The sequence below is a fragment of the Quercus suber genome, unplaced genomic scaffold, assembly GCF_002906115.3.
Source record: "Quercus suber isolate HL8 unplaced genomic scaffold, Cork oak 2.0 scaffold_202, whole genome shotgun sequence".
Classification (NCBI taxonomy): domain Eukaryota; kingdom Viridiplantae; phylum Streptophyta; class Magnoliopsida; order Fagales; family Fagaceae; genus Quercus; species Quercus suber.
The window spans coordinates 561,975-586,348 of NW_027069660.1; the positions used below are offsets into that span (position 1 = coordinate 561,975).

The 24,374-nt window shown below is 36.2% G+C and overlaps 3 protein-coding genes and 1 non-coding gene across 4 annotated transcripts; 2 read left to right on the forward strand and 2 right to left on the reverse strand.

Annotated features, from left to right (window-relative positions):
* Nucleotides 1-1,514: 1,514 nt before the first annotated feature.
* Nucleotides 1,515-4,564, reverse strand: LOC136070004 (DNA-directed RNA polymerase II subunit RPB2-like). Its single transcript, XM_065779209.1, has 4 exons — nt 4,130-4,564; nt 2,376-2,597; nt 1,993-2,283; nt 1,515-1,856 (listed from the first exon to the last, which is right to left on the reverse strand). The coding sequence occupies exons 1-4, from the start codon at nt 4,376-4,378 to the stop codon at nt 1,521-1,523; spliced, it is 1,098 nt and encodes a 365-aa protein (XP_065635281.1). The 5' UTR covers nt 4,379-4,564; the 3' UTR covers nt 1,515-1,520.
* On the reverse strand, nt 2,972-3,043 carry TRNAV-UAC (transfer RNA valine (anticodon UAC)). Its single transcript has one exon. It is a non-coding gene; the product is annotated as a tRNA-Val (tRNA).
* A 1,521-nt stretch (nt 4,565-6,085) lies between the features above and the next one.
* Nucleotides 6,086-12,644, forward strand: LOC112005225 (DNA-directed RNA polymerase II subunit RPB2). Its single transcript, XM_065779210.1, has 21 exons — nt 6,086-6,216; nt 6,303-6,389; nt 6,469-6,589; nt 6,693-6,737; nt 6,826-6,963; nt 7,097-7,169; nt 7,360-7,436; nt 7,545-7,652; nt 7,731-7,847; nt 8,735-8,890; nt 8,978-9,082; nt 9,190-9,312; nt 9,403-9,480; nt 9,575-9,670; nt 9,761-9,876; nt 9,981-10,050; nt 10,132-10,185; nt 10,279-10,422; nt 10,622-10,921; nt 11,170-11,592; nt 11,866-12,644. Exons 1-21 carry the CDS (start codon nt 6,122-6,124, stop codon nt 11,983-11,985), a joined length of 2,646 nt encoding a protein of 881 aa, XP_065635282.1. The 5' UTR covers nt 6,086-6,121; the 3' UTR covers nt 11,986-12,644.
* A 6,316-nt stretch (nt 12,645-18,960) lies between these two features.
* On the forward strand, nt 18,961-23,783 carry LOC112005208 (protein LOL2). Its single transcript, XM_024037463.2, has 4 exons — nt 18,961-19,202; nt 21,258-21,365; nt 22,451-22,560; nt 23,525-23,783. The coding sequence occupies exons 1-4, from the start codon at nt 19,079-19,081 to the stop codon at nt 23,594-23,596; spliced, it is 414 nt and encodes a 137-aa protein (XP_023893231.2). The 5' UTR covers nt 18,961-19,078; the 3' UTR covers nt 23,597-23,783.
* The last annotated feature ends 591 nt before the right edge of the window (nt 23,784-24,374 follow it).

Here is a 24,374-nt window from a genome sequence, read left to right on the forward strand (position 1 = left end):
CTATGAAAAAAAATAATGAAATTTTTGATAATTCAAGATTTATTACAATCCCAACTCCCACACTTCGACAAAGTCTAAGTAAGCCTCCATAGTCAATGCCAGCATAAGAGCATTAGTATTGATGGAGGCACATAGGTAAAATGCTATATTTTGCAACTAAATATAACAAAACGGAACAAAAGGCTAATGCATTAGTGGAGCACAAGCCATATTTTTTTTGCTATTAAGCTATAGTGCTCAGCCCTATGTAGGGTAGCTAAGATGGTAAAAAAGAAAATATTTTATTAAAAATATTATTCTATTGTGTTGGCGGTAGTGGTTGTTGTTTATTGTAGTAGATATCTATACTACTATTTAAGAGGCTTCCTCTGTTTGGGGTGCTCATTTTTTTGGTTAAAAAATGCCCCTATACTTCTATGTTTAAGTAGAGACAAAACTAAAAGACAATTCGGTAAAAATATAACTCGAACTCCCACTAAAATATTGCCTAAAAAATAGGGTCACTTTCCTATTGATTTTCTTTTTGAGTAAATAGTAATACTTATTAGAACACATCTCTTGTTGATTTTCAAATTACTTTATCCACTTATAAATTAGATTATCAAAATAAAAATTATATATAAAAAATAAAAACACAGGTTTAAAAAAAAAAAAAAAAAACCTCATCGTACGCGCAAAGCGCATGTGATAAGGCTAGTATTATTTTATTGTGTTGAATGCTAAAATATATTAAGGGATAATTACACTTTACCCACCTGTGGTTTGCCTCTAATTTAACTTACCTACCTGTGGTTTCATTTTTTACACTTTACCCACCTGTCTTCGTTATTACTTTGTTACCCACCTCCAGTGCAGATGTTACTCTAACACATAAACTCATAAAAAAAAGAACCTAAAACAAATCAAACACAGTCTCACTCCAAAAACACACTCTCATCCAACTAAGATCACAATGCAGTGTGTTTGAGATAATGGACTGAGAATCACCTGGGTTTTGATCGTGCAAGCAAACCGAGGAAGAATGAGACACAGTGTTCATTTGTTTAGATGTTGCAGGAGCACGTTGGAAAGAGCCCTTTGCCCTTGCTAGAGACCGTTCTGCCCAAATCTACACTTTAAATGGAACGTTGTCATTGGAACAAAGGGATGGAGGTAGGGTGGTTACAGAGTGACCCCCAACCAAAAAAAAAAAAAAAACATCCAACCAGATAAACCATTCTAAAAAATTTTGTTTTTTTTTGGGGGAGGAGGATTTGGGGGAGGAGGATTTGAACCCTAGACGTCTCCGTTGGAAACTCCAGAAATTCCATTTGAACCAAAGGTCATTGGCAAATTGTTGGAAAAAATCACTTTAGTGGAATGTTAAAAATATAAGTTGCTCACATTGGAAAAGCTGAATTGTTTGTTTATTGCACAACTACCAAAAACTGAAGAGGGACCTATCCTACCACAAAGTAAGGACCTATGCTCTCCCTCACAAAAATTACAGTAAAACCACATGAAATAATGTCTCACTCCAATTAACAGTCAATCATATATAACATAAAAAATAAAAATAAATAAATAAAAAAAGTTTTAAAAAAATTTATTTTTGTGTGCGCGCGCGCACACGCGTGTTGGGGGGAGGATGAGGAAGGAACTTTATAGCAATAAAGTACCTGTTGGTTTTGAATCACAAATGCTTCTTCCAGGGAGGGACGAAGCAACTCCATCATTTGAGTATCAGAGAAGTCATAACATATATGCTCTAGTATGTCTTTGTCAGCAACAAAACCCAAAGCCCGAAATACAATAATAATGGGAATCTCAGTTCGAATATATGGAAGTGTGGCGCGAATGTACTGCCCTGAAGATCCCTGTATCAGTAGACATGGATACACATGAAAGAACACACATCAATACTATAAACGAACTCAATAGAGGAAAAAGATCAACTGAATAGTCCAACTTTCCAGGAAAAAGCAATCCAAATGCCATATATAATCCCATTACCCCTTTGGCACTAGTTCGAGAGAGCATCCGCACAAACATGGTACTAGGTGGTCTGTTTTGAGATTCTGCCATAGACCGAACTTCTGCCACAAAGGCATACTTGTTGGGCTGTCTCTTCTTGAACACATAGACATGGTTGGTGCTCATCTTCTCCTGAGCGATTAAAACCTTTTCACTCCCGTTTATAATAAAATACCCACCTTGATCATATGGACACTCCCCAAGCTCAGTTAAATCTTTTTCTGAATTCTGGAACAATGTGCAATAACTTGACCGGAGCATTATTGGAACCTATTGACACATAAAAATACACAACAACACAGGGTGGTCAATTTGCAGAGTTGATTCAACTATTCATCCAATAAAGAGTTCAAATAACATACCTTCCCAATAAAAACTTTGGTGAAATCCTGAGTCTCAGTTACTTCTTCACCATCATGCCCTTTCTTTATAACTCTTTTTGAGACATCCACGTACAATGGGGCTGAATATGTTAGATTTCTCAACCTTGCAGCCTTTGGAAACAAGGTCGCAGTTTCCCCATCAGACTCAGTCATCATAGGCTTACTCAAGTATATCTGACCAAAGCTAATCTTGTAGATAGTCTGCACAGGAAAAATGAACAAAAGCAGCATAAAAACCAGGAATAAAGCCACAAATAATTCTTCAATTTCTACTCAAAACTCATTTCATCGGTTGAAGATGAGGGGAACGAGAAGAAATTAAAATTGACTCTTAAGTATCTCATCATTCAAGCCCAACAGAACAAAAACCCTCCACTGAACCATATCTAATACCATTGTAACAATTCAACCATTCTTTGAAGTTCAAAACAACATAAAACATAAAATCAACATAACTGCACCAAAATAACCATATAAAGATTTAAAATTTAAACTATTGTTCCAATTCCCATATTTTTTCACCAGCCAAATATAATTTATATATATATATATATATATATTTTTTTTAGATAAATTGTTGCTGCCCAGGATCGAACTGGGGACCTTAGTGTGTAAGACTAACGTGATAACCACTACACCACAGCAACGGCATTGCCAAACATAGTGTTACAAAATTTAAAATTTCCTCAACTATCACTCAGTCAGGATAACATCACACAAACCCTAGAAACAAACTATCTAAAGAAACTATGCAATTTTAAGCACCTAGGCTCCATTTGTTCCAACAAAAAATTTCCATTCACGGTTATATAACAGAAAATATAGGTTTAGTATAAGGACACAGTTCCCTAAGGCCAATAAAACAGGCTTCAAAATTCTCCCAAATTTCACAAACTAACCTCCACAGATGTAAACAGATAAAATATATGCATTCCAAAGAGTACTTCCCCTTAGATTACTCAAGAAATAAATTGTAGTGGTGAATATAGAAAAATGTATTTTCCCAAAACCTAAACTAGGAAGCTTGATGATTTAACCCAAGCTTCAATTTAAATACTAAGTAATGTGTAGCCTTACTCCATAAATTTTTTTCTAAGTGCGATTTTCATCCGTAAAAAACAAGAGCCTAGGGATATTTGTGAAAAACTAGTGGTGAACCAGAAAAGGCATGCTAACAACCCCTTGACCTTGTTGCTGCGTGTGTGAATAGTAAAGCTGACCTCAACGGTTCAAGGATAGGCATGATCCTAAAGCAAAAACCACATTTTCACACAACATAATTATCACAGTAGATGATGCTTTCACCAGGACTTTGGTTCATTCATTTCTTAAGATTTAAAAAATATGGTTCACTCATTCCTTCAAAGAAGTTTCTACGAATCTGTATTTGTCCATAAGAGACTCACTCATGACCAATTGTTTTGCACGTCAATCTTAAATTCTAATTTGAATTATCATTTTCGCCTTTACAAGTTCCAAGGCTATCCCGTATGGAGGCAAGAACCCCTAGTGTGAACGAAACGATGAGGTTAAACTTGAATTCTAACCAAAATTCTAAGCTCTCCGTTGTCTAACAACAAACCCTTACCACTCCGGTTCGCTTCCACAGAAAAATTAGTCTCAGGAAAAGATCAAATTTCACTCAGAAACCCTAATACTCCTTTTGTTGTTTGTTTGTTTGTTTCCAGAGAAAAATGGAAAGAAAATTCCGATTAGAAAACAAACGGACGGACCTCAGCGAAGTCCGACTGGTGGCCCGGGTTGTGCTGAGACTCCGGGCGGATCTCGATGTCAGCGGACTCATCGACGATTTCCTGCATGGTGTTCTGGATGAACTCGTCGAAGGAGTCGAGTTGCTGGCGAACCAGACCTTTTTCTTCGAAGTAGGCGGAGATGACAGCCCAGGCATCCTCCTGACCGATTTCTTCGTCCTCGTCTTCTTCGTAGTTCATCTGCTGGTCGTATTCCTGGCCATCATCCATGGCTCTGCGATTCCAATTCCAAACCCTAGCTGTTCAATTTGGGTATGGAAGTGATGAGATAGAGAGTGTAGAAGTGAAACCCTAGCAGAGCGTTTAGAGAGAAGAGAGGTTTCAGTGTTTTTTTTTTTTTTTAGCAAAAGAGAGGTTTGAGTTTTGGGGGTTCTAAATGACGACTAGTTTGAGGTACGGTGTAAATTTGTACTTTTATAGTCGGGGTCGGGAGGCCGTGTCTCTGGCGGTTGGATTAGACTCTAGAACAACTTTGCTCTTTTAGATTTTTACCAATTTGGGCCGCTATTTTATCGATTTTTTTTTTTTTTTTTTTTTTTGCATTTAACATTATTTTTGAAATATTTTAATTAGTTGTCATGTTTGCAAAATCATGTACCAAACTAGCATTTTGAGATTCAAAAACTGAAGTTCAGAAGTTAAACTCGAGTTTTTAAAACTTGAATTGTATGTGATGGTAATCTAATGTGGAAAAAAAATCAACGTGGAAATCAAGTATTTAAAACTTAAGTTCCTATTCTCCACATTCCACAAATAGATCTCTTTCTTCTTCTTCCTCAATTCTTTTCTTCTTCCTTCCAAATCTGATTTTTCTTCTTCTTGCTCGATCTGGTCCTCTATTCATCTTCCTCTCCTCCTCCTCCACTTCTTCTTCTTCTTCTTCTTCTTCTTCTGCTCCTTTATTTTGGATCTATCTGGTCCTTTGTTCTATATTCCTCTGTTCTGGATCTGATTTGATCTATTCCACACTTACACTATAGAAATCGAGTCCTATAGACTCGAGTTTACTTTTTACAAACTTAAGTCTATAAGACTCGAGATTTATGTAGCAAAAAACCCCAGATCAGCCAATAAAACTCAAGATGCTACTTTACTAAATCGTTTCTAACGCATGCTAACTAACACTATTGTCTCCCAAATGTATGCTAGCCTGCAAATTCCCTCTTATTTTATCTATTTTACTACTTTACTTTACAAAACACTTCATGTTAGTTAATATATGGGATAATTACACTTTACCCACTTGTAGTTTACCTCTAATTTGACTTATCTACCTGTAATTTCATTTTTGACACTTTACCTACCTGTGATTCCCTCCATTACTACTCTGTTACCCACCTCCAGTGCAGAGGTTACTCTAACACATAAACTCATCAAAAACAGAACCTAAAACGGATCAAACACACTCTCACTCCAAAAACACACTCTCATCCAACGTGCTCCTTCTTCCTCGGTGCAATTTGATTTTTGATCAATGCACTTAATAGCTTAAGAATTAGTTGTTGATTTTATACTGTTGCCATTGTTATATGTTTGTTTATGTTGTGTGTGTGGGTGTTTTTTATTTTATTTTTTGGGTTTAGCCATTCATATTTTGCATTGTAAGGGGCCTACCTGCATATGTCACCTCAAGACAATGAATCCCTATGAAATCCACAATCAAATCCGCATGTCCTAACACAATCTAATGCTCCCCTTCCCTCAATCAAATTCGTAGCACTCCCATTTTACAGCTCTAAACCCAATTTTTAATTACCATTAATGGAACCCTGAACTAAGTATTGACACACATTAGAACCTTAAAAAGTTCTCCAATTTATTCTAGGCTTTGGGGGGGGGGAGAGAACATTTCAGAGTTTTTTAACGGCTGCATGCATGTTACTTAGTTTCTACCAATGGACATGATGCTCAGCTTTATTTTAGTTCTGAAGTCTGCTGTTGAGCTTTAGTTAAATGGTCATGTTGTTCTCTCATTTGCTGCAGGTTGCACTAGATTATATTGGAAAACGAGGAGCAACTGTTGGTGTAACTAGGGAAAAAAGGATCAAGTATGTATTATCTAGATAAATTTACTTGGCCATTGGGATGCTTTGAGTAAAGTTTTAGCATCATATTCTGTGCATCCTCGTCACAGGTATGCCAAAGAAATTCTTCAAAAGGAAATGCTTCCTCATGTTGGTGTTGGAGAATTTTGTGAGACGAAGAAAGCTTACTATTTTGGGTAAACTTTGCTCTCTGTTAGATGTGCATTTGAATCATGGTGGTGATATGTGTGCTTAACATATTGCTGCTTCTACCAGATATATTATTCACCGGCTTCTTCTGTGTGCACTTGGTCGGAGGGCAGAAGATGACAGGGATCACTATGGCAACAAGAGGCTGGACCTTGCTGGTCCCTTACTTGGAGGCTTATTTAGAATGGTTAGTTTTTTGTGGAAAATTTGGAGGTTATTGGAATTTGAGTGATACACATTATTGAATTTATATATATTTTATTTATTTATTTATTTTTTCATAAATGCAGCTATTCAGAAAATTAACTAGGGACGTGAGAGGTTATGTGCAGAAGGTTCCTTACATAAACCCTGATATTATTTAGTTAAGTTACTATACTCTTTGTGGGGCTTGTACCTATGTGTTTCAAATGCATGGCACAGTGTGTAGATAATGGAAAGGATGTTAACCTCCAATTCGCCATCAAAGCAAAGACCATCACCAGTGGTCTCAAATACTCACTTGCCACTGGAAACTGGGGGCAAGCAAATGCTGCTGGTACAAGAGCTGGAGTTTCACAGGTTTAAGTCTAATTATTTTTATACTTGTGTGTATATGCTTTGCTCTCTCACTTTCTGCTAATTTGCAGCTTAAAAATGCATCTTTTCTACTGTAAATGACTATTTGGCTTTCATTTGTTCTTTGTATTTACAGGTGTTGAATCGCTTGACATATGCCTCCACCTTATCACATCTGAGAAGACTAAATTCTCCCATAGGACGTGAAGGTAAACCTAAGTTTGCATGATTTAGCTGATTCTGTCTTTTGAATTCTTGACCTTGCAGAGATTGGTCATTGATGCAGTATGGCAATAATGTCATCTGCCATATAAATTATTCCTAGAACCACTGCGCTACTATTTTGCCTGTTTGCTATTTTCTTCTTTATTTTCCTTTAATCGATGTATAATTTACCAGGGAAATTGGCCAAACCCCGGCAGTTGCATAATTCACAATGGGGAATGATGTGTCCAGCTGAAACACCTGAAGGACAAGTGAGAATCTTTTTTTGGATTTCTATGTGTACTTTACTACAGAAAAGTGGAAACTTGTCTAATTTTCTCCCTGTGGTACTTATGGCTGTTATTTCTCTGTTACACAAGGCATGTGGACTGGTAAAGAATCTTGCACTGATGGTGTATATAACCGTTGGATCAGCAGCATATCCTATTTTGGAATTTTTGGAAGAATGGGGTACAGAAAATTTTGAGGTGTGTACTTTTGGTTCTGTGTGAGTGGGTGATGATTTTCTATTTACTTTTCTAGTTGACATTTTAAGTTCATTGCAGGAAATTTCTCCTGCGGTTATTCCGCAAGCTACCAAAATTTTTGTCAACGGTTGCTGGGTTGGTATTCATCGGGATCCTGATATGTTGGTGAAAACATTAAGACGGCTGAGGCGAAGGGTCGGTATATCCTTAAATAATGTTCCGTGTCATTAAATCATTTCCTGAGTGAAAACTGGTCGGTGCCTTTGATGCACTGTACATTTTCCTTGTCCTTTCTTTCTTCACCTATAGATAAGCTCCCTTTCTTAGGACATGTCTCTTCAGTTTGACTTGTGTGCACTGGTGCCTTTTCCTTCCCAATGTTGTGCAGTGATATTTGTGTTCATGTCATACTAAAGCATTCTAGTGTTGAAGCAAAACAATATGCAAACAAGAGTAGACCTGATCTCATGAGCTGTTTTCAACAATAAAATCAAAATTCAGCACTTAAAATCCAATTGTAGACTTGTTAATGATTTTTACTGAAGTTATACCAATACCTTTGTCAGTAGTTATAACCACTTTCTTTATACCTTTGGTTTTTGGTAAATGTGTTTTTTTTTTTTTTCCTTGTTCTTCCCTTCTTGTTTTTCTCGATCATTGTAATTTTGGCTCTTGATTTCTGCCCACAGTACATCCCCAATGTACTTAGGTTGGCTATTTTTTATTAATAATATTTTCATTAATTATCAAAAAAAAAAAATTTGCATACAACCCTTTTTTTGTTGACAAATTTTAACTTCTAAACGAAGAAGCTTAAACAAGGAAACTAGGGGAATTCATGAGATGGGCTGCCCACGGAAGAGCATGACCACATTGCTTTATACCATTAGGTCATTTTGCAGATTTATGCTGCTTAAAGACGTCATAGTATAATTTTTATTTGATTCATATAACATCTGCTTGATTAATACACCCATAATTCTTTATCAGCTATGAATATGTATGATTGTATGCTGAGAAGAAGGTTATGCATATGAATGCTATGCCATGCATGGAATCCTGACAAGTCCTTACACATACAGGTTGATGTTAATACTGAAGTTGGGGTTGTTAGAGATATCCGCTTGAAAGAACTGCGGATATATACTGATTATGGCCGTTGCAGTCGTCCACTATTCATTGTGGAAAAGCAAAGGCTTCTCATAAAGAAGAAGGATATCCATGCATTGCAGCAGAGGGTGAGCCAATTAAAATTTTCATATGCCTTTCTTTCAACTAAATGTATTTTTTAGCATTAACATGAATGTAATTATTCTATTTTTCAGGAAAACCCTGAGGATGGTGGTTGGCATGATCTTGTTGCTAAGGGATTCATAGAGTATATTGACACAGAAGAAGAAGAGACCACCATGATTTCCATGACCATACCTGTAAGATAATTTTGGTTAGGAGAAACCAATCTTTATGTAATGTGCCACTATCTTGTAAAGAGACATGAAGAACTCATAAATATTTAACCGCAAAAAACTTGTACCAGGAACTTATACAAGCGAGACTCTCTGAGGATGCTTATTCTGGTACTTACACCCATTGTGAAATTCACCCTTCATTGATTTTGGGTGTTTGTGCTTCAATTATACCATTTCCAGATCATAATCAGGTACATTTGTTATGGTGGTGTGGAGTATGTGGACTTTATTTGATCATGATATATTTTCTATTTCTTCTTATTAATTTGTTGTGGGTGCAGTCCCCACGTAATACGTATCAATCAGCTATGGGTAAGCAAGCCATGGGTATTTACGTCACCAACTACCAATTTCGAATGGTATGCTTTGGTTCTCAATCTTTGTTATTATTGATTTTTCAAACTTTTTATAGTGTACCTTGGATCACTGTGGGTTCATATTCTCTTTACACAGGATACATTAGCTTATGTTCTATATTATCCTCAAAAGCCACTTGTAACCACACGAGCCATGGAGCATCTCCACTTCAGGCAGCTTCCTGCTGGCATTGTAAATATCTAACTTTGTTTAGCTTGATGTGTTTTTTACTCACTTTGGTAATGTTTCGTATGACAATTTCTGCCTATAATTCTGCTTCAGAATGCCATTGTTGCTATTGCCTGCTATTCTGGTTATAACCAGGAAGATTCTGTCATTATGAACCAGTCATCTATAGACCGCGGATTCTTTCGGTCACTATTTTTCCGTTCATATCGGTAAGCATATATTGCTGACACCTTTTTGAATGTATAGTCTATTTTTGTGCTTGTTTATTATTTTCCTTGGGGTAGCGCGTTGTTAATTCCCTTCCCTTGTACAGGGATGAGGAAAAGAAGATGGGAACTCTTGTCAAAGAGGATTTTGGGCGCCCAGACCGTTCTAATACCATGGTGAAATTGAGTTTGAGATAGTTTTATGTCCTTTGCTGCTCAATTGAATGTTTGGCATTTAACTTGGTTTGTGTTTTACAGGGTATGCGACATGGCTCTTATGATAAATTGGATGATGATGGTCTTGCCCCTCCTGTAAGTTATGCAAGCTTGTGTTGTTACCATGTTTCCTGCTAGTGCATAAGTTTTTATTTTGTTCTCTGAAAGTAACCTACTATTGTTTATTAGGGTACAAGAGTTTCAGGTGAGGATGTGATCATTGGAAAGACAACTCCTCTTTCTCAGGACGAAGCTCAGGGACAAGCTTCACGTTATTCACGCCGTGATCATAGCATAAGCCTGCGCCACAGTGAAACTGGAATCGTGGATCAAGTAAGCTTTATTGGATTTTAACATCACTGCTGTCTTTAGAATTGAGTTTCTGTTGTGTTTGTCCATTTAGTTGATTGATCAAGATATTTTTTGAAATACTTAAAATTGTGTCACACAGGTTGCCTTTGTAATATAAATGTGAACCTTTTATGGAATTTGACTGTTGTTTGCCCAACCATTTATTTATATTTCTTGGTAGGTTCTATTGACAACAAATGCAGATGGGCTAAGGTTTGTAAAAGTAAGGGTGAGATCTGTTCGAATACCTCAAATAGGGGATAAATTTAGCAGTCGGCATGGGCAAAAAGGAACAGTGGGCATGACATATACTCAAGAAGACATGCCATGGACCATGGAAGGGATCACCCCTGATATCATTGTTAATCCGCATGCCATTCCTTCACGTATGACAATTGGTCAACTGATTGAGTGTATCATGGGCAAGGTTGCAGCTCACATGGGAAAGGAAGGAGATGCTACTCCTTTCACAGATGTGACTGTAAGTTTATTCTCTCTTTAAAACTGTACGTTCTTAAAAATTGTCATGGAAGTAGATGTTACTTCTTTTACAGACTTCGAATGATGTTATGGAAATTTGGTTATAAGTATTTGTTGTCTCTTTAGTTTTTAAAGTATCATTTTTCAAATTTTTGGAATTGGGTTATGAAGTACTTTGTTTAGTATTACAGCGATTAGCGTTTTTTGGAATTTGAAAATTTTCATCTTCTCTTCTTGTATTCATTGTAGGTGGACAATATCAGCAAAGCTCTTCACAAATGTGGCTATCAAATGCGTGGCTTTGAGACCATGTATAATGGTCACACAGGCCGACGTCTACCTGCTATGATATTCCTTGGCCCCACTTACTACCAAAGACTTAAGCACATGGTTGATGACAAGATCCATTCACGCGGGCGTGGGCCTGTGCAGATACTGACAAGGCAACCGGCTGAGGGGCGGTCCCGTGATGGAGGTCTTCGGTTTGGAGAAATGGAACGAGATTGCATGATTGCCCATGGTGCTGCTCACTTTCTCAAAGAGAGGTTGTTTGACCAAAGTGATGCATATCGGGTCCACGTTTGTGAACGATGTGGGTTGATAGCTATTGCAAATTTGAAGAAGAATTCTTTTGAGTGTAGAGGTTGCAAGAACAAGACTGACATTGTTCAGGTAAATATTTTCATCAACTGAGAGAAAGGGAGGGGAGGGGGGGGGGGTGTTTGGGGGGAGAGTTAAAATTCTTGCTATCACACACACCACAAGTACATGAAACACACTGATCTCATTAAGGTAAATATTTTCATCAACTGAGAGAAAGGGAGGGGAGGGGGGGGGGGTGTTTGGGGGGAGAGTTAAAATTCTTGCTATCACACACACCACAAGTACATGAAACACACTGATCTCATTGTGTTCAAAAGATAATGTTTTTCCTTGTATATGCAGGTTCACATTCCTTACGCTTGTAAGCTGCTCTTCCAAGAGCTTATGGCCATGGCTATAGCACCAAGAATGCTCACAAAGGAAGTCAAACCAATCAAAGACAATAAGAAAAAAGGAGCCTGATATACCATGTCAAGCAAAAGTTATTGGATTTATTTTTCTTTTGCAGTTTTGCAGGTAATTTGTGAAATATTTATTGGTATAGAGAAGTTGATGTTTTGGGACCAAAGGTGCAGCAAATCATTTCTTCATTCTCAGTGAGCGAGAGCCTCTATCCAGAAGAGATGCTGCTGCCTTGTTACATTTCAAATCATTATAATTTACAACACATCCTGACATGGCCTATCAAGTAGCCAGTTGCCATGCAGCTGGAAGAATCAAAGAGGAATTGAGCCCTTAAGTGAACAAATCTGCCATCTGGGAGAACTGCTTTTCCTCTCTGCTATCTTTCATCTTGGATCCTCCATATCCTCATTGTAAGAAAATTGTTGCGTACGCATCAATGTCCGGTGTTTGTTGGGATCGGCTGCATTACTTTTTTAATTTTCCCTCTTTGCTTCCACCGTAGGAGAGAGCTTTTTGTAATGTGATGGTAATTAATTGGTTTTTGCCTTCGCCATTGTGAGAGAGAGAGAGAGAAAGAGGATACTGAATCAGAAAGTATTTATTCGTAAAACTATTGTAGCAGCTACTGGATTCCCTGTGCTATACATGTTTTAATATTTAACCTTTGTAATAGCACATAATTGAGAGTGGTGCAAACCATGCCATCATCTTTGTTCTGTTGCTGGACTTGATGAGCTCGTTTTCTTAGGTTGCTTTGCAGAAAAAGTTTCTCCAGTAACCGGCCTTGGAGTTTTGAGAACTGACCCAGTCTACTATTCCCTACCATCCTGAACAAAAATGATACTGGTGTTCTAGATTTTCCAGAGTTTTTGCCCTGTGGAAATGCTATTTTATAGAACTCTAGCTCGGTTGGATTGAGATCAGGTGCAATATGGTAATGCACTTGATGCAATTACTATGAATGGTTGGGATTGATAATTGCAAAAAACAACTATCAATTTCAACCATTGCTTAAAAAAAGTTAATTAAATTAAAAAGGGAAAGTTAAAAGAGTGATAAGTGAAAAAATTTGTGAGAGAAAATAGGTGAATTGCATCCGGTGCAATACTCTAGGTATTGCATTGGATCCTAATCCAGTTTGGCTGGTCATGACCAAGAAACCATAGGTTTTAGTAGGAATGACGCCAATGAGATCAAGCGAAGGTAAGGAACTTGGTGCTGCAAGTGCTCCACTTCATTGAACTTTTAGTTGTTTGGATATGTAATTTTTTTTTTTTTTTTTTTAAAGATAGAAGTTTTACTCTATCATAATCTAAGTGTATTGTGTCTAAAGTTTTCTCCTAGAAACTTGAACTTCGACTTTTGCCCTCTACATCTCAAAAACATTTATACTTATAGAGTGACCATTGCACTAAAGGTGTGCAGTTGTGAATATGTCAATCAATTGTGAATATGTTTTCTAGTAATAAAGGTCCAAGTTTCCTTCAAAGTTTAATTCCAATATAAGCCTCATGCCTTCGTGCCTCATTTATAAAACCAAATAGTTTTCTTCACATTCAATAAAACTAGGGGTGGCAAAATTGGACACGACTTGTGAACCCGACACGACACGACACGAAATTAGCAAGTTATGGGTTGATGTTTAATGTGTTCGTGTCATATTTGGGTTGACACGACAGACCCGTTTGATAAGCGGGTTGGGTTAGGGTTCAACCTATGAAACCCGTTTAACCCGACTGACCCGTTTAATTAAATGAAATTTTACCAATATACCATTCAAACCCTAGGTATATAAACTTATTAGTTGTTGTAGTTTATTTTCTTTGACATATTGTGATTGATTATTTATGATATTGAGATATGCTTTAGTTTTGAATGATTATTTGTGATGCAGTTATTCATTAGTTCTGAATTTATATTTAAAATATTTATTTGCTTATTTTTTCATAAATTTTTTTATTCATTTTGATAAAATCAGATAAATAGGTTGACATGTTTGACCTGTTTAATAAATGGGTTGTGTTAGGGTTAAAGAATCTTGACCTATTTAATAAACATGTCGGGTTAGTGTTGACCCATATAGTCGGATACATATGAGTTGACATAACACGAATCCGACACGTGAACACGAATTGCCACCCCTAAATAAAACCTCCAATTACTAAGGATCTAGAATAAGGCCCTTTTAGGGGGCTCGGATATGTATATAAATGTATGAGATCGTAAGAGTTATAAGTCTTCGCAGTTCAGAACGAGAATGTAAAAGAGGGACGAATTTTCTCTCACTTTTGGCATAGCAAGCCTCAATGGAAAGGCCACATTTAGCATGCTATTAGTTGGCTAACTTGACTTTATCTTATCATATACTGGTGGTGGTTTTTGTTTTTAATTTTTAATTTATTTTTTTATCCTTCCTAAAAATTCCAACCCACTACTTGAATGGAAATTTGGAATTAAAAGGGTAACTGACCCATTCTTGATGTTGGATTTGTTAGTGACAGGCTCAAGCCGAGGTTGCTTTCACTAAAGATAAAATACATTTATATGGAGTTTATATGTGATATGCAATTATGTAGAACAAGGTAGTTTTTTTTCCCCTTTTTCCAAAATTAAAACAAAAAATTCTGGATAACCTTGGCTAGAAATAACTATGTAACATAGTACGAGCTTTTTTAAAAAAAAGAAAAAGAGAAAGAAAAAAGTCATGAATTCCACTAAGCAACATAAAACAAAGTTAGATAATCTCATAATGAACCACCAAAGCCAGGCTCTAATTGTGATCCAACTTTGAGCGCTCTCATTGCCTATACATTCTTTTCCTTTTGGAATGATTAATGGAGTGACTATACTGGCTGAACCTTCAGGATAAAACGGGGTATTGGTTTGAGACTCGTAATAAAAATGAGTCAACATGTATCCAATCTCCTTTATTGGTATAGTTTTGCCGTTTCGGTCAATTTGATAGAACTAAAATTGGTTGTGGTTCTGACACTAGAGTGTCCCAAGTTTCAGCAAGTCCAATTTGATGCGAAGTCTAGCCCATATGTTTTTCTTGAAGTCCAGAAGTGCAGCTCATTATTTTGAATGTTTTTCCCTCCAAAAATATCATTAATGAGTTATAGTTTACAAAATGAAGTCAAATAGTCTTTAATTAGCAATTCTTAAGGAATTATCAAACTTTATATTTTAATTTTCCTAGGCAAACAAGTCTTATATTGTGTTTCTAGTTCCAAAGAGTCAAGTTTGATTTTGATCTTGCAAATTGGCCCGTTTGGTATATTTCTACACACTTTTTCACTCATACTTATTTTCAAAAAATACAAACAATGTTACTAGAGTCTAGAATAGCGTTACCAAACGGCCTTATGTTTTAATTGTTATTTTCATTCTCCCATGCTCAGAGGATTGTTCTAAGCTCTATATAAGCATTTTGGCTGGTGTGCGGATGGAGTGATTAGTGGCATAGGAGTTGTCTATGTGGCTATGAGGGTGGAGTCATTTGAGAGGGGTATAAAACTCTCAAATGAGAATGAGAAATTGGATAAAAGTTATTGGGTTTTTGTGATTTGTTTTGCTAGAATTTGTAATTGATTTGTTGTTATTGTTTTTGCTTAGATTGGATTTATGATTTATCCAAAGATTTTTCTTATCATTCGGATATGTGCTTTTTTTTTTTATAAAGAATTTTCTTGTTATCCATTTTTGAAATTTCATGGATCAACTTGTAAATTCTTTGGGAGAAGGGCTCGGTTCAATATGTAAAATCTCGGTTTTCATTTAAAAAAAAAAAAAAATTTTTTGTGTTAATATATATATTAGTTGATTTTTTTATGGCCCCTCTCAGCCCTAAGCTAATTCAATTACTGAAACAGAGGAATATTTTTCTCTTTTCTTACCTAAACATGTACATACCATTTTTTTTTTTTTTATAACAGACATGTACATACTTGATATCATAGTGGAAACAATTTATCTAGTTTTTTGCTAAAAAAGTGCTAAAGTACCTTTGAAATTTTTTGAAAAAGTGAGAAATGAAGGAAAAAGTGAGTTTGTAAAAGTTAATGCCTAAGCCCTAGTTTATGAGGAGGGAATAGAATGGAATGGAATAGAATGAAAATAATAATTTTAGAATATTCTTTCATTCTCTTGTTTGGGAGTTTTAATGGTGAAAATGGAAAATCCATTCCATTGTTTGAGAGTTTAAGCAGGAGGGAATAGAGTGGGTAGGAACGAGCCCTTATTCATCTCTATTCTTTTAAAACCTCAAATTTTCATTCCGCTCAAAATTGGAAGGAATTGGAAGGAATAAAATTAGATTTAATGATTTTTTTAATTACTAAAACTCTCAAAATATCTTTATATATTCAGCCTTTTATTTTAAAATAGAGGTCTAATAGTAATATTGTTATAAAATAATCTATACCTTTTCCTCTATGTTACCCCCAAACATGATTATTTACATTACATTTATTTGCATGCTTTTATTTTAAAACATCCAAATAAGGTTACTTAATTCCATTTTATTCATTTCTTTTCCTTTGCTTATATACATTCTATTTCATTCCATTTCCTTATAAACTCCCAAACGAGGCTTAAAACCATAAACCCTAGATAGGTGTTTCTCTTATCCATTATCCGTTTCTTTTTTTTAAGGCAAAAAACACCTTTTAGTCCCTACATTTTCAGGAGATTCTCATTTTAGTCCCTACATTTTATTTTTACCTCTTTTAGTCCATATCTTGAAAAATGCTTCCCGTTTTGGTCCTTGCCGTTACATCAGAAACGGAAAAAACTGACGTGACAAACGGCAGGAATAAATAATACTAAATTATTATCCATATGGCCTAAATTAATAATAAAAAATATTTTTTGGCATTAAAAAAATGCCACGTCAGCATCTAAATTTAAAAAATTAATTTATTAATTTTAACTAAATAAAAAAAAAATTAAAAACAGAATTAAAAACAAAAAATTAAATGAATTGAGATCTAAGGGTGTCTTGAACAAGAACAACAAGAACACAAACCCAAATCCAAGATCACAAACCCAGAAATTAAAAAAAAAAAAAAACCAGTAAATCTTTGTCGTTGAGAAACGGTGAGTTATTCACAAAGGTCGCTAAAGGCCGATTCACCAGGGGCCTCATAACGGCTAAGGAAGAGGACAGTAGCAGCCACAACAACAAAGGTGAGATTCCAAAGCACATCGAGGATCACCACGGGCTTTGAGTAGGCCCAGTCGCTTTCGCGCTCCTCGAGCTGCTTCACCACGGTATCCCGAACCATCATCGACGGCTCGCGCATCACGCGGCGGCTGTTGGCTTAGCAAAGGAACCGCGCGGCTTGGCAAAGGCTCTGGCGCTGCACGAATTGGCAGCTGGTGTTGGGGTTGTTTAGGCTAATGTTAGTATCATAATCGTTGCTGGAGTTGCTCGAGGTGGTGTTGTTGTTCAGAAACGACATCGTGTCAACGATGTCGAAGGTGGAACGGTTCAGAGACCTTGTCGAAGCCATTTGTTGCTGCTTTTTTCTAAATTTGGGGATGTTTTGGAAACCCTAACTCGGTGAGTTGAATCGTTCAACCCATGCAAGATTGAGAAAAGTAATGAAGGGATTCGAGATCTTATAAATTGAGGTGTGAAGAACAATAATGAAAGAAAGGTTGGATAATTTAGGTGTCGACGATGATGCTGAAAATGATAATAGTACTAAAAAGAGACTTTCTATTTTTTTTATTATTTAATTTCTGGGTTTGTGTTCTTGGATATTAATTTAGGTAATGTGGATATTAATTTAGGCCATGCGGTAAAAATAAAATGAAGGGACTAAAAAGTAAATTGCCTGAAAATGTAGGTATCAAATAGTGCTTTTCGCCTTTTTTTTTTTTTTTTTAAATCTTCTTGTCATTGCAACCAAACGGGATTTTTAAGAAAATAACTACAAAACCCAAACAATATTATTAGTTAGGCAACGTTTCAAACATATTGTATTTCTAAAAATTCGACTTCAGAGGAGTCGATTTCACTGTTCACATCTATTTTTTGGATAAAAAAATCGAGTTTTTTTGTAGTCATTTTCTATACATAGAAATCGACTTCAGTGGAGTCGTCTTCAATACAAAGAAAACGACTCCAGTGAAGTCGTTTTCTTTGTATTGAAAACGACTTTGTCCAATAAACCCCTTCCCCGACGAACCCAGAAGAGATCCCATGCGCCAAAAAACCAGCAAACGAACCCAGCGAACCCAAAAGATCCCATGCGCCGTCACAGAACCCAGCGAACCCAGTAAACGAACCGACGAGCAAACGAACGTAGGCGCCGACGAACCCAGGCGCCGACGAGCGTGTTCTTCTCCTCCACTGATCCGATCCGAGCGTGTTAGACATTTGCTCGTCGGGGTTTGGTGAATCGGCGCCTGGGTTCCTTCGTTTGCTCGTCGGTGTTGCTGGATTCGTCGGTCAAAATCGGCGCCTGGGTTCGTCGGCAAGAAACCCAGGCGCTCGTTCGTCGGTCACGGCAAGAAACCCAGGCGCTCGTTCGTCGTTCGTCGGTCACGCTCGTCGGGATTTGTGTGGAGTTGGTGGTGCCGTGTGGAGAAGAACGAAGTTCTGGGTTTTGGACAAAGAACGAAGAACGAAGTTCTGGGTTTTGGACGAAGAACGAAGAACGAAGAACGAAGAACGAAGTTCTGGGTTTTGGACGAAGAACCAGTGGAGTCGTTTTCAATACAAAGAAAACGACTTCACTGGAGTCGTTTTCTTTGTATTGAAGACGCCTCCACTGAAGTCGATTTCTATGTATAGAAAATGACTACAAAAAACTCGATTTTTTTATCTAAAAAATAGATAAAAAAATAGATGTGAACAGTAAAATCGACTCCTCTGAAGTCGAATTGTTAGAAATGCAATATGTTTGAAACGTTGCCTAACTAATAATATTGTTTGGATTTTGTTGTTATTTTCTTAAAAATTCCCAACCAAACAGAGGGAAAGGTAGGGTATAAATAGCAATTCAGTCAAGTAGAAGTTAGAATTTCATCCGTTGAGTCAAAACGGGGCGTTGCGTGTTAGGTACAAATGTTTCAGTAACGTTGTAGCTCTCACGAATACACAGAAAGAGAGAGAGAGAGAGAGAGAGAGAGAGAGATCTGAATGGGGAGCAAAGAAATGGAGGAAGAAGAAGACGAAGGACCACCACCAGGTTGGCAGTCAATCCCTCTCCCTTCTTCACAGCCACCAGCACCGGCACCGGCACCAGCACCTCCATCTCCTTCTGGTGAGTCTCTTCCCATGTTTTTCAGTGACCCTATCACAATTCTTTCAATGCTTCTATGATATTTCATTCATTACCAGCACCAGCTTCAATGAGTTTTTCTTTTTTTACACTTTTTGAAGGTTACCCACTTGGTGATTGATTCACTTAATCTGGCATTGTCTATCAATTGCCTTTTGCTTTTATATTTTTCTTTTGCTAATCTAAAACAAACAATCAGCTGGGTCATCACCAACACTTAGATACGTGAATTCATATATAGAGTACAACACTCTCGCTTTTGCGATGCGGGTTTGAGAGAGGTGGTTGGTAGGCAGTCTTATCCTAATTCTTTGGATTCTCAAACTCGAACCCGCCACACATAAATGATCAATGAATATCTGGGTCTAAAAGAAGTTCCCTTTAAAAAAAAAAGTGAAAATTTGATCTTGCAACTTGCGGACACTAGTTATAAGGCTCTCTAGCTTTCAAAGGGGTATCTTTTATTTATGTTTTGGATGTGTGATCCCTAATTGTCTTCTTAGTTAATGGTGTGGCTTATTGGGAATAGTGTAAGTTCTCTGGCCTAAGCTTAGAAAAATGGATTTTGTTTGTAGTTGTCATCATCCTTAGGATAAGACTGGGTGTTGGTATCAGAAACTGAACTATGATTGATTTGAAGGAATAAGTGTCTTTCTGGTGATTTCTTTTTCTGAAGAGGTATCAGAAAATTGCTAGTTCTTGCTCTAATATCAAGAACAGTTGATTGTCTCTGTTTGCCATTGGTTTAAGTATATTAGACTTAATGATATCAGGTTTCATTTGAAAGGAAGCCAGTGCTTGCTTATGGAAGTTTCTTGTAGGAAGACCTATAACTGCTTAGGCCTTATAACTCTGAGAAATACTCTCTTGTGGCAGGCATACTAAGTCAGCCATGTAACAAGCCAATGAGCAAATGCCATGTAATTCAGTTTTATACTCCTTTGTCAAAGTTAGTCCCACCAACATCCTGCATGGTATTCACTCGTTGGCTTGTTACATAGCTAACTTTGTATGCCTGTTACTAGAGATACTTGCTCCTGTAAATCCATCATGCCGCTATTGCCGTAGTGTGAGTAATGGCATTGAGAGAAAGTTCTTTGCTTGCTTGCTTTAGGAGAAAAGATCAGTACAAAGTGGTAATAAGCTGAAGTTAAAGGAAGAAATCAGAAGTATTTTTATGCTTCTTTCAAATTCTGTAGGGCCTTTTACATGTATTTGACAGTTTTGATTCGATGACTCACCTTTGTCTAATAGGAAGCTTGTTGAAGAGGGCATGGGGTAATATGTATTGAATGTTGATCACCTCCTCTTGTTTTGTAGTGTTGAGTTCTAATTTGGTTTTCCACTGGAATATTCACTTGTAAGGGAAAATTTCTTTTGATAGGTGATTTTGGCCTAAGCAGAAGGGGGTGAAGGGGAACAAAAAAATTATCTTCTAAAAAGTTTCATGGTATTATTTATTCTTGTTTTCCCAGTTAAGATGGGTTCAAATTGGAAATTCTCCTAGAGAATTTAAACTTGAACGGTATTGTTTATTCTTGTTTTCTCAGTTAAGATGAGTTCAAATTGGAAATTCTCCTAGAGAATTTAAACTTGAACTCATGGATCGAATCACATCAAATTGAATGCCAATGGGCTCTAGCTCAACTAGCACCTCCCTCCCTTGCAAGTGCGAGGTCGAGGGTGAAGTCGTGGGTTTAAGACTCACTGTGTGCGTAACTTATTAAAAAAAAATGCTAACCTAAAAATGATAATGATTAGTGATAAACAAAGCTGCCACGGTGGGGCAGTTTTCACTTTTCAGATGATGACATTATTAAAATTTTTGGTTATTCATCAAAAAAGTTTTTAGATGATTACAGCAGGAAGGAATTAGGATAGACGAATGTTTATTGCTTTGGAACCATTTCCTTGACCTAGAAATCCATTAGGACTTTGATGAATCGATGTTTTCCATACTGGTGCTCTCTTGAATTTAATTAGTAAATTAATTTCTTAATGGTCTTTGCAACTGGTGAACTATGTTTTCTGATGCAGAAATGGCTCAAATGGTTTGTGGTACTTGCCATAACCTGCTTAAGTATCCTCGAGGGGCAAGACAAGTTCATTGCTCGTGCTGTCACACAGGCAATTTTGTATTAGAAGGTTCCTCCTCCCTTTTCTTGTACTTAAACAAATGCGTTTTCCCCCTAGATATTAAGCTTTCATACTTCTGTTGTTTTTATCAAAAAAGGTTAAATGTTTCTCTATTATATTTTATACTTCAAAACTTTTGGAAATTATGAGTTGTTGACAGCCTCTGTATTAGACGTTGATTTTCTTGCAGATAACTCAATAATTCTACTGTGAGCTAGCCTTTTGGGAATTTCATAGACAGAACCATATTGGGTTTTGGATATCACCTCCTAACTTAGGTGAAACAACCCCACATTACTTGTCTAGCAATATTGACATGGTGTGACACCAAATTCACTTAGTGGGGCAAGGCTTTGACTATGTTGATCATGTGGAATACCTCTATTTGCCTCCCTATCACAAAACATGCACATGCATATCCTCATTGTGGATATATTGGATATGTAGTATGGAGTCAAAGTTGAAAAGCACAGAAAGGCACTAACCCGATTAAGGCTAGGCGGCAAATTATATTATGTAGTTTTTATACATATAGAACTTAAATCATATGTAGCTAAAGCATTGAAATATTATCAAGTTTTTGATGTGTTGCATGAAGAAATTACGTGTCTTAATTTATTTCAAAATAGGCTCAACATGGTTTAGTCTCTATTAATTATTCTAAATTGCACACTCAAATTCTTGTCTCTGCCTTTAGGTAAATAAATAATTAGTCCCAGACCTTGGTTTTGTGATCATCTTCTAACCAAGGTGAAAGAAATTGTGAAACTTGATTCTTTAATCTCTAGATATGTGGTGCAGCACAGATAATTGTGGACCTAAGGCCATTGAGTTCAACATTTGACACTTATAAAAAAAAAAGAGTTCAACATTTGACACAAAATTTCAGATTATTATGACAAGTAAATCTTTTTGTCACTTACATGTGTGCTCATGCATCAGGGTATCAAGTCTGTTCTTGTCTAAATGTCTAGTTTTGCCTTTTCATAGAACCTATGTTCGATTTAGGTTAAAATAATCTTTTCTTTTGCACTGTGTTCTGTACTGTCATAATGGCAGGCCTTTTTTTTTAAAACTTGATCCTTGTTTCTCAGCTCATGAGGTTGGACTAGTTAAATGTGGCAGCTGTGAAGTATTGCTGATGTATCAACATGGAGCATCATCAGTGAAGTGTTCCTCTTGCTATTTTGTGACCGAAATTGGAGTATGTGAACTACATTCTTTCAACTATATAGAAGCCTACATGTTTTAAATCTATTATTTCTCATTACCTTTATTACTATAATTGAAATTCCTTTGCAAGCAATAATTTCTAACAGTGGCTGACATACCACATTTATACACCAATTGATCAATGCCCGTTATGCCAAGTAAATTCTGTGGAAATAAAGTTGGTGAAATGTAGAGTTTGGTTGTTAAATGAAAACATGCCAACCAGGATTTGGCTTAGTTTTCTAATTATGTGACTTTGATAATTAGATAGTTACAACAATGGGGAGGGGGGGATTCGAACCTTGGTTCTCCTAATAAAAGAGAGCAGGCTATGCCATTGAGTTACAAGGCTCTTGGCCTAATTATTTGACTTTAAGACAAGTTTCCTTCTCTTATTTTCCTGATAAAAAAATACACATTTGAATGTATAGACACTTTAAAAATTGATATTACAAAGATATAAGAGTATGTATACTGGCATGTATGATGTGGACTATTTGGAGGAAAAGGAACCTACAAAATTTTGATGGAAAGGAACACTATTCAACTCAAATATCAGCTGTTGGGTTCTCTTTTTGAGAGGCAGCATGTCTATTCATCAATGAACTTCTTTTTCTTACTGATTAAAGAAAAGAAAAATTGATATTACAAAGACATAGGAGTTCTGTATTAAAAACTTTGTCCTCGGCTGTTCAATATGTATTGAAACTTGTACCTGAAACAACAAAGATTTCTTTATGGAAATAAAGAAGTAAAAGGTAAAAAAGGATGCTTTTGAAGGGAAAAAATGATTATGATGCCCATGGACAATTATATCATCTCATCAACTAATTCTATTTAGATGTTATTGTAGAAACTGACTTCTTAAGGTCATATGGTAATTGTTTGTGATTTATATGTGTTATTTGCTTGGGAGGTCATTCTGGAAACTGATTTTGTTAACTGTTTCTTTGTAGGAGCTCAATAGGCGACCTCCATGGTCTGTACAGCAAGGGCAACCACCACAGCCTCCCAACCCCGTTCACTAAACTACCTATTTCTATTAGGCACATTAGCTAGGGAGTTTGTTCATTAACTTCAGCATTTTTGTTAATTTCCATCCTTAATAATGCAGATAAAAATAATTTTGCCCACCATCTTTTATAATTATTTGTATAGAAATACTGAGTTGTGAATACTTGTTGCTCTGATAAATTTATGACATTTTCAAAGTGAGTTTGTATATTGTTGCTATTTTGTTAATCTTCTTTTCAAAAGGAGAGGAAACTGCTAAACAACACGTCTCTGTGCTAAAACACCCTAACACTGAAGTACCACAAAAAATGTCTTTACCGTTATAATATCACTTGATAATGGATTTAATATAGAGAGATATAAATAAAAAATAAAATGAAAAGACTGTAAGTGTATGCACAGATGCAAAATAGGTCCATTATATTGTACGGTCATTGGTTCATTAACTTGTAAAGACATTAGCGGATGAAAAACTAATTGGAAAAATAGTGGATTCACAACTTCGCGTACCCACCCATCACAATTTGGGGTGGCTATTCTTCACAAAATCATATGAAATATGTTAGGCGAAAATGCTATTTTAATTCTTATATTTTGGTGTAAGTAAATTTGGTCAATATTATTTTCAATTTATGGTAATTTTATCCTTATCGATAAATCAAGAAAATGACTACAAGCTAAAAATAAAAAGAACAAAATTAACTTCTACAAAAAAAATATCCGAATCAAATTAACAATGATCTTAGAACGTAAAGACCAAAATTATATTTTTTGTGAATATTATAATATGCT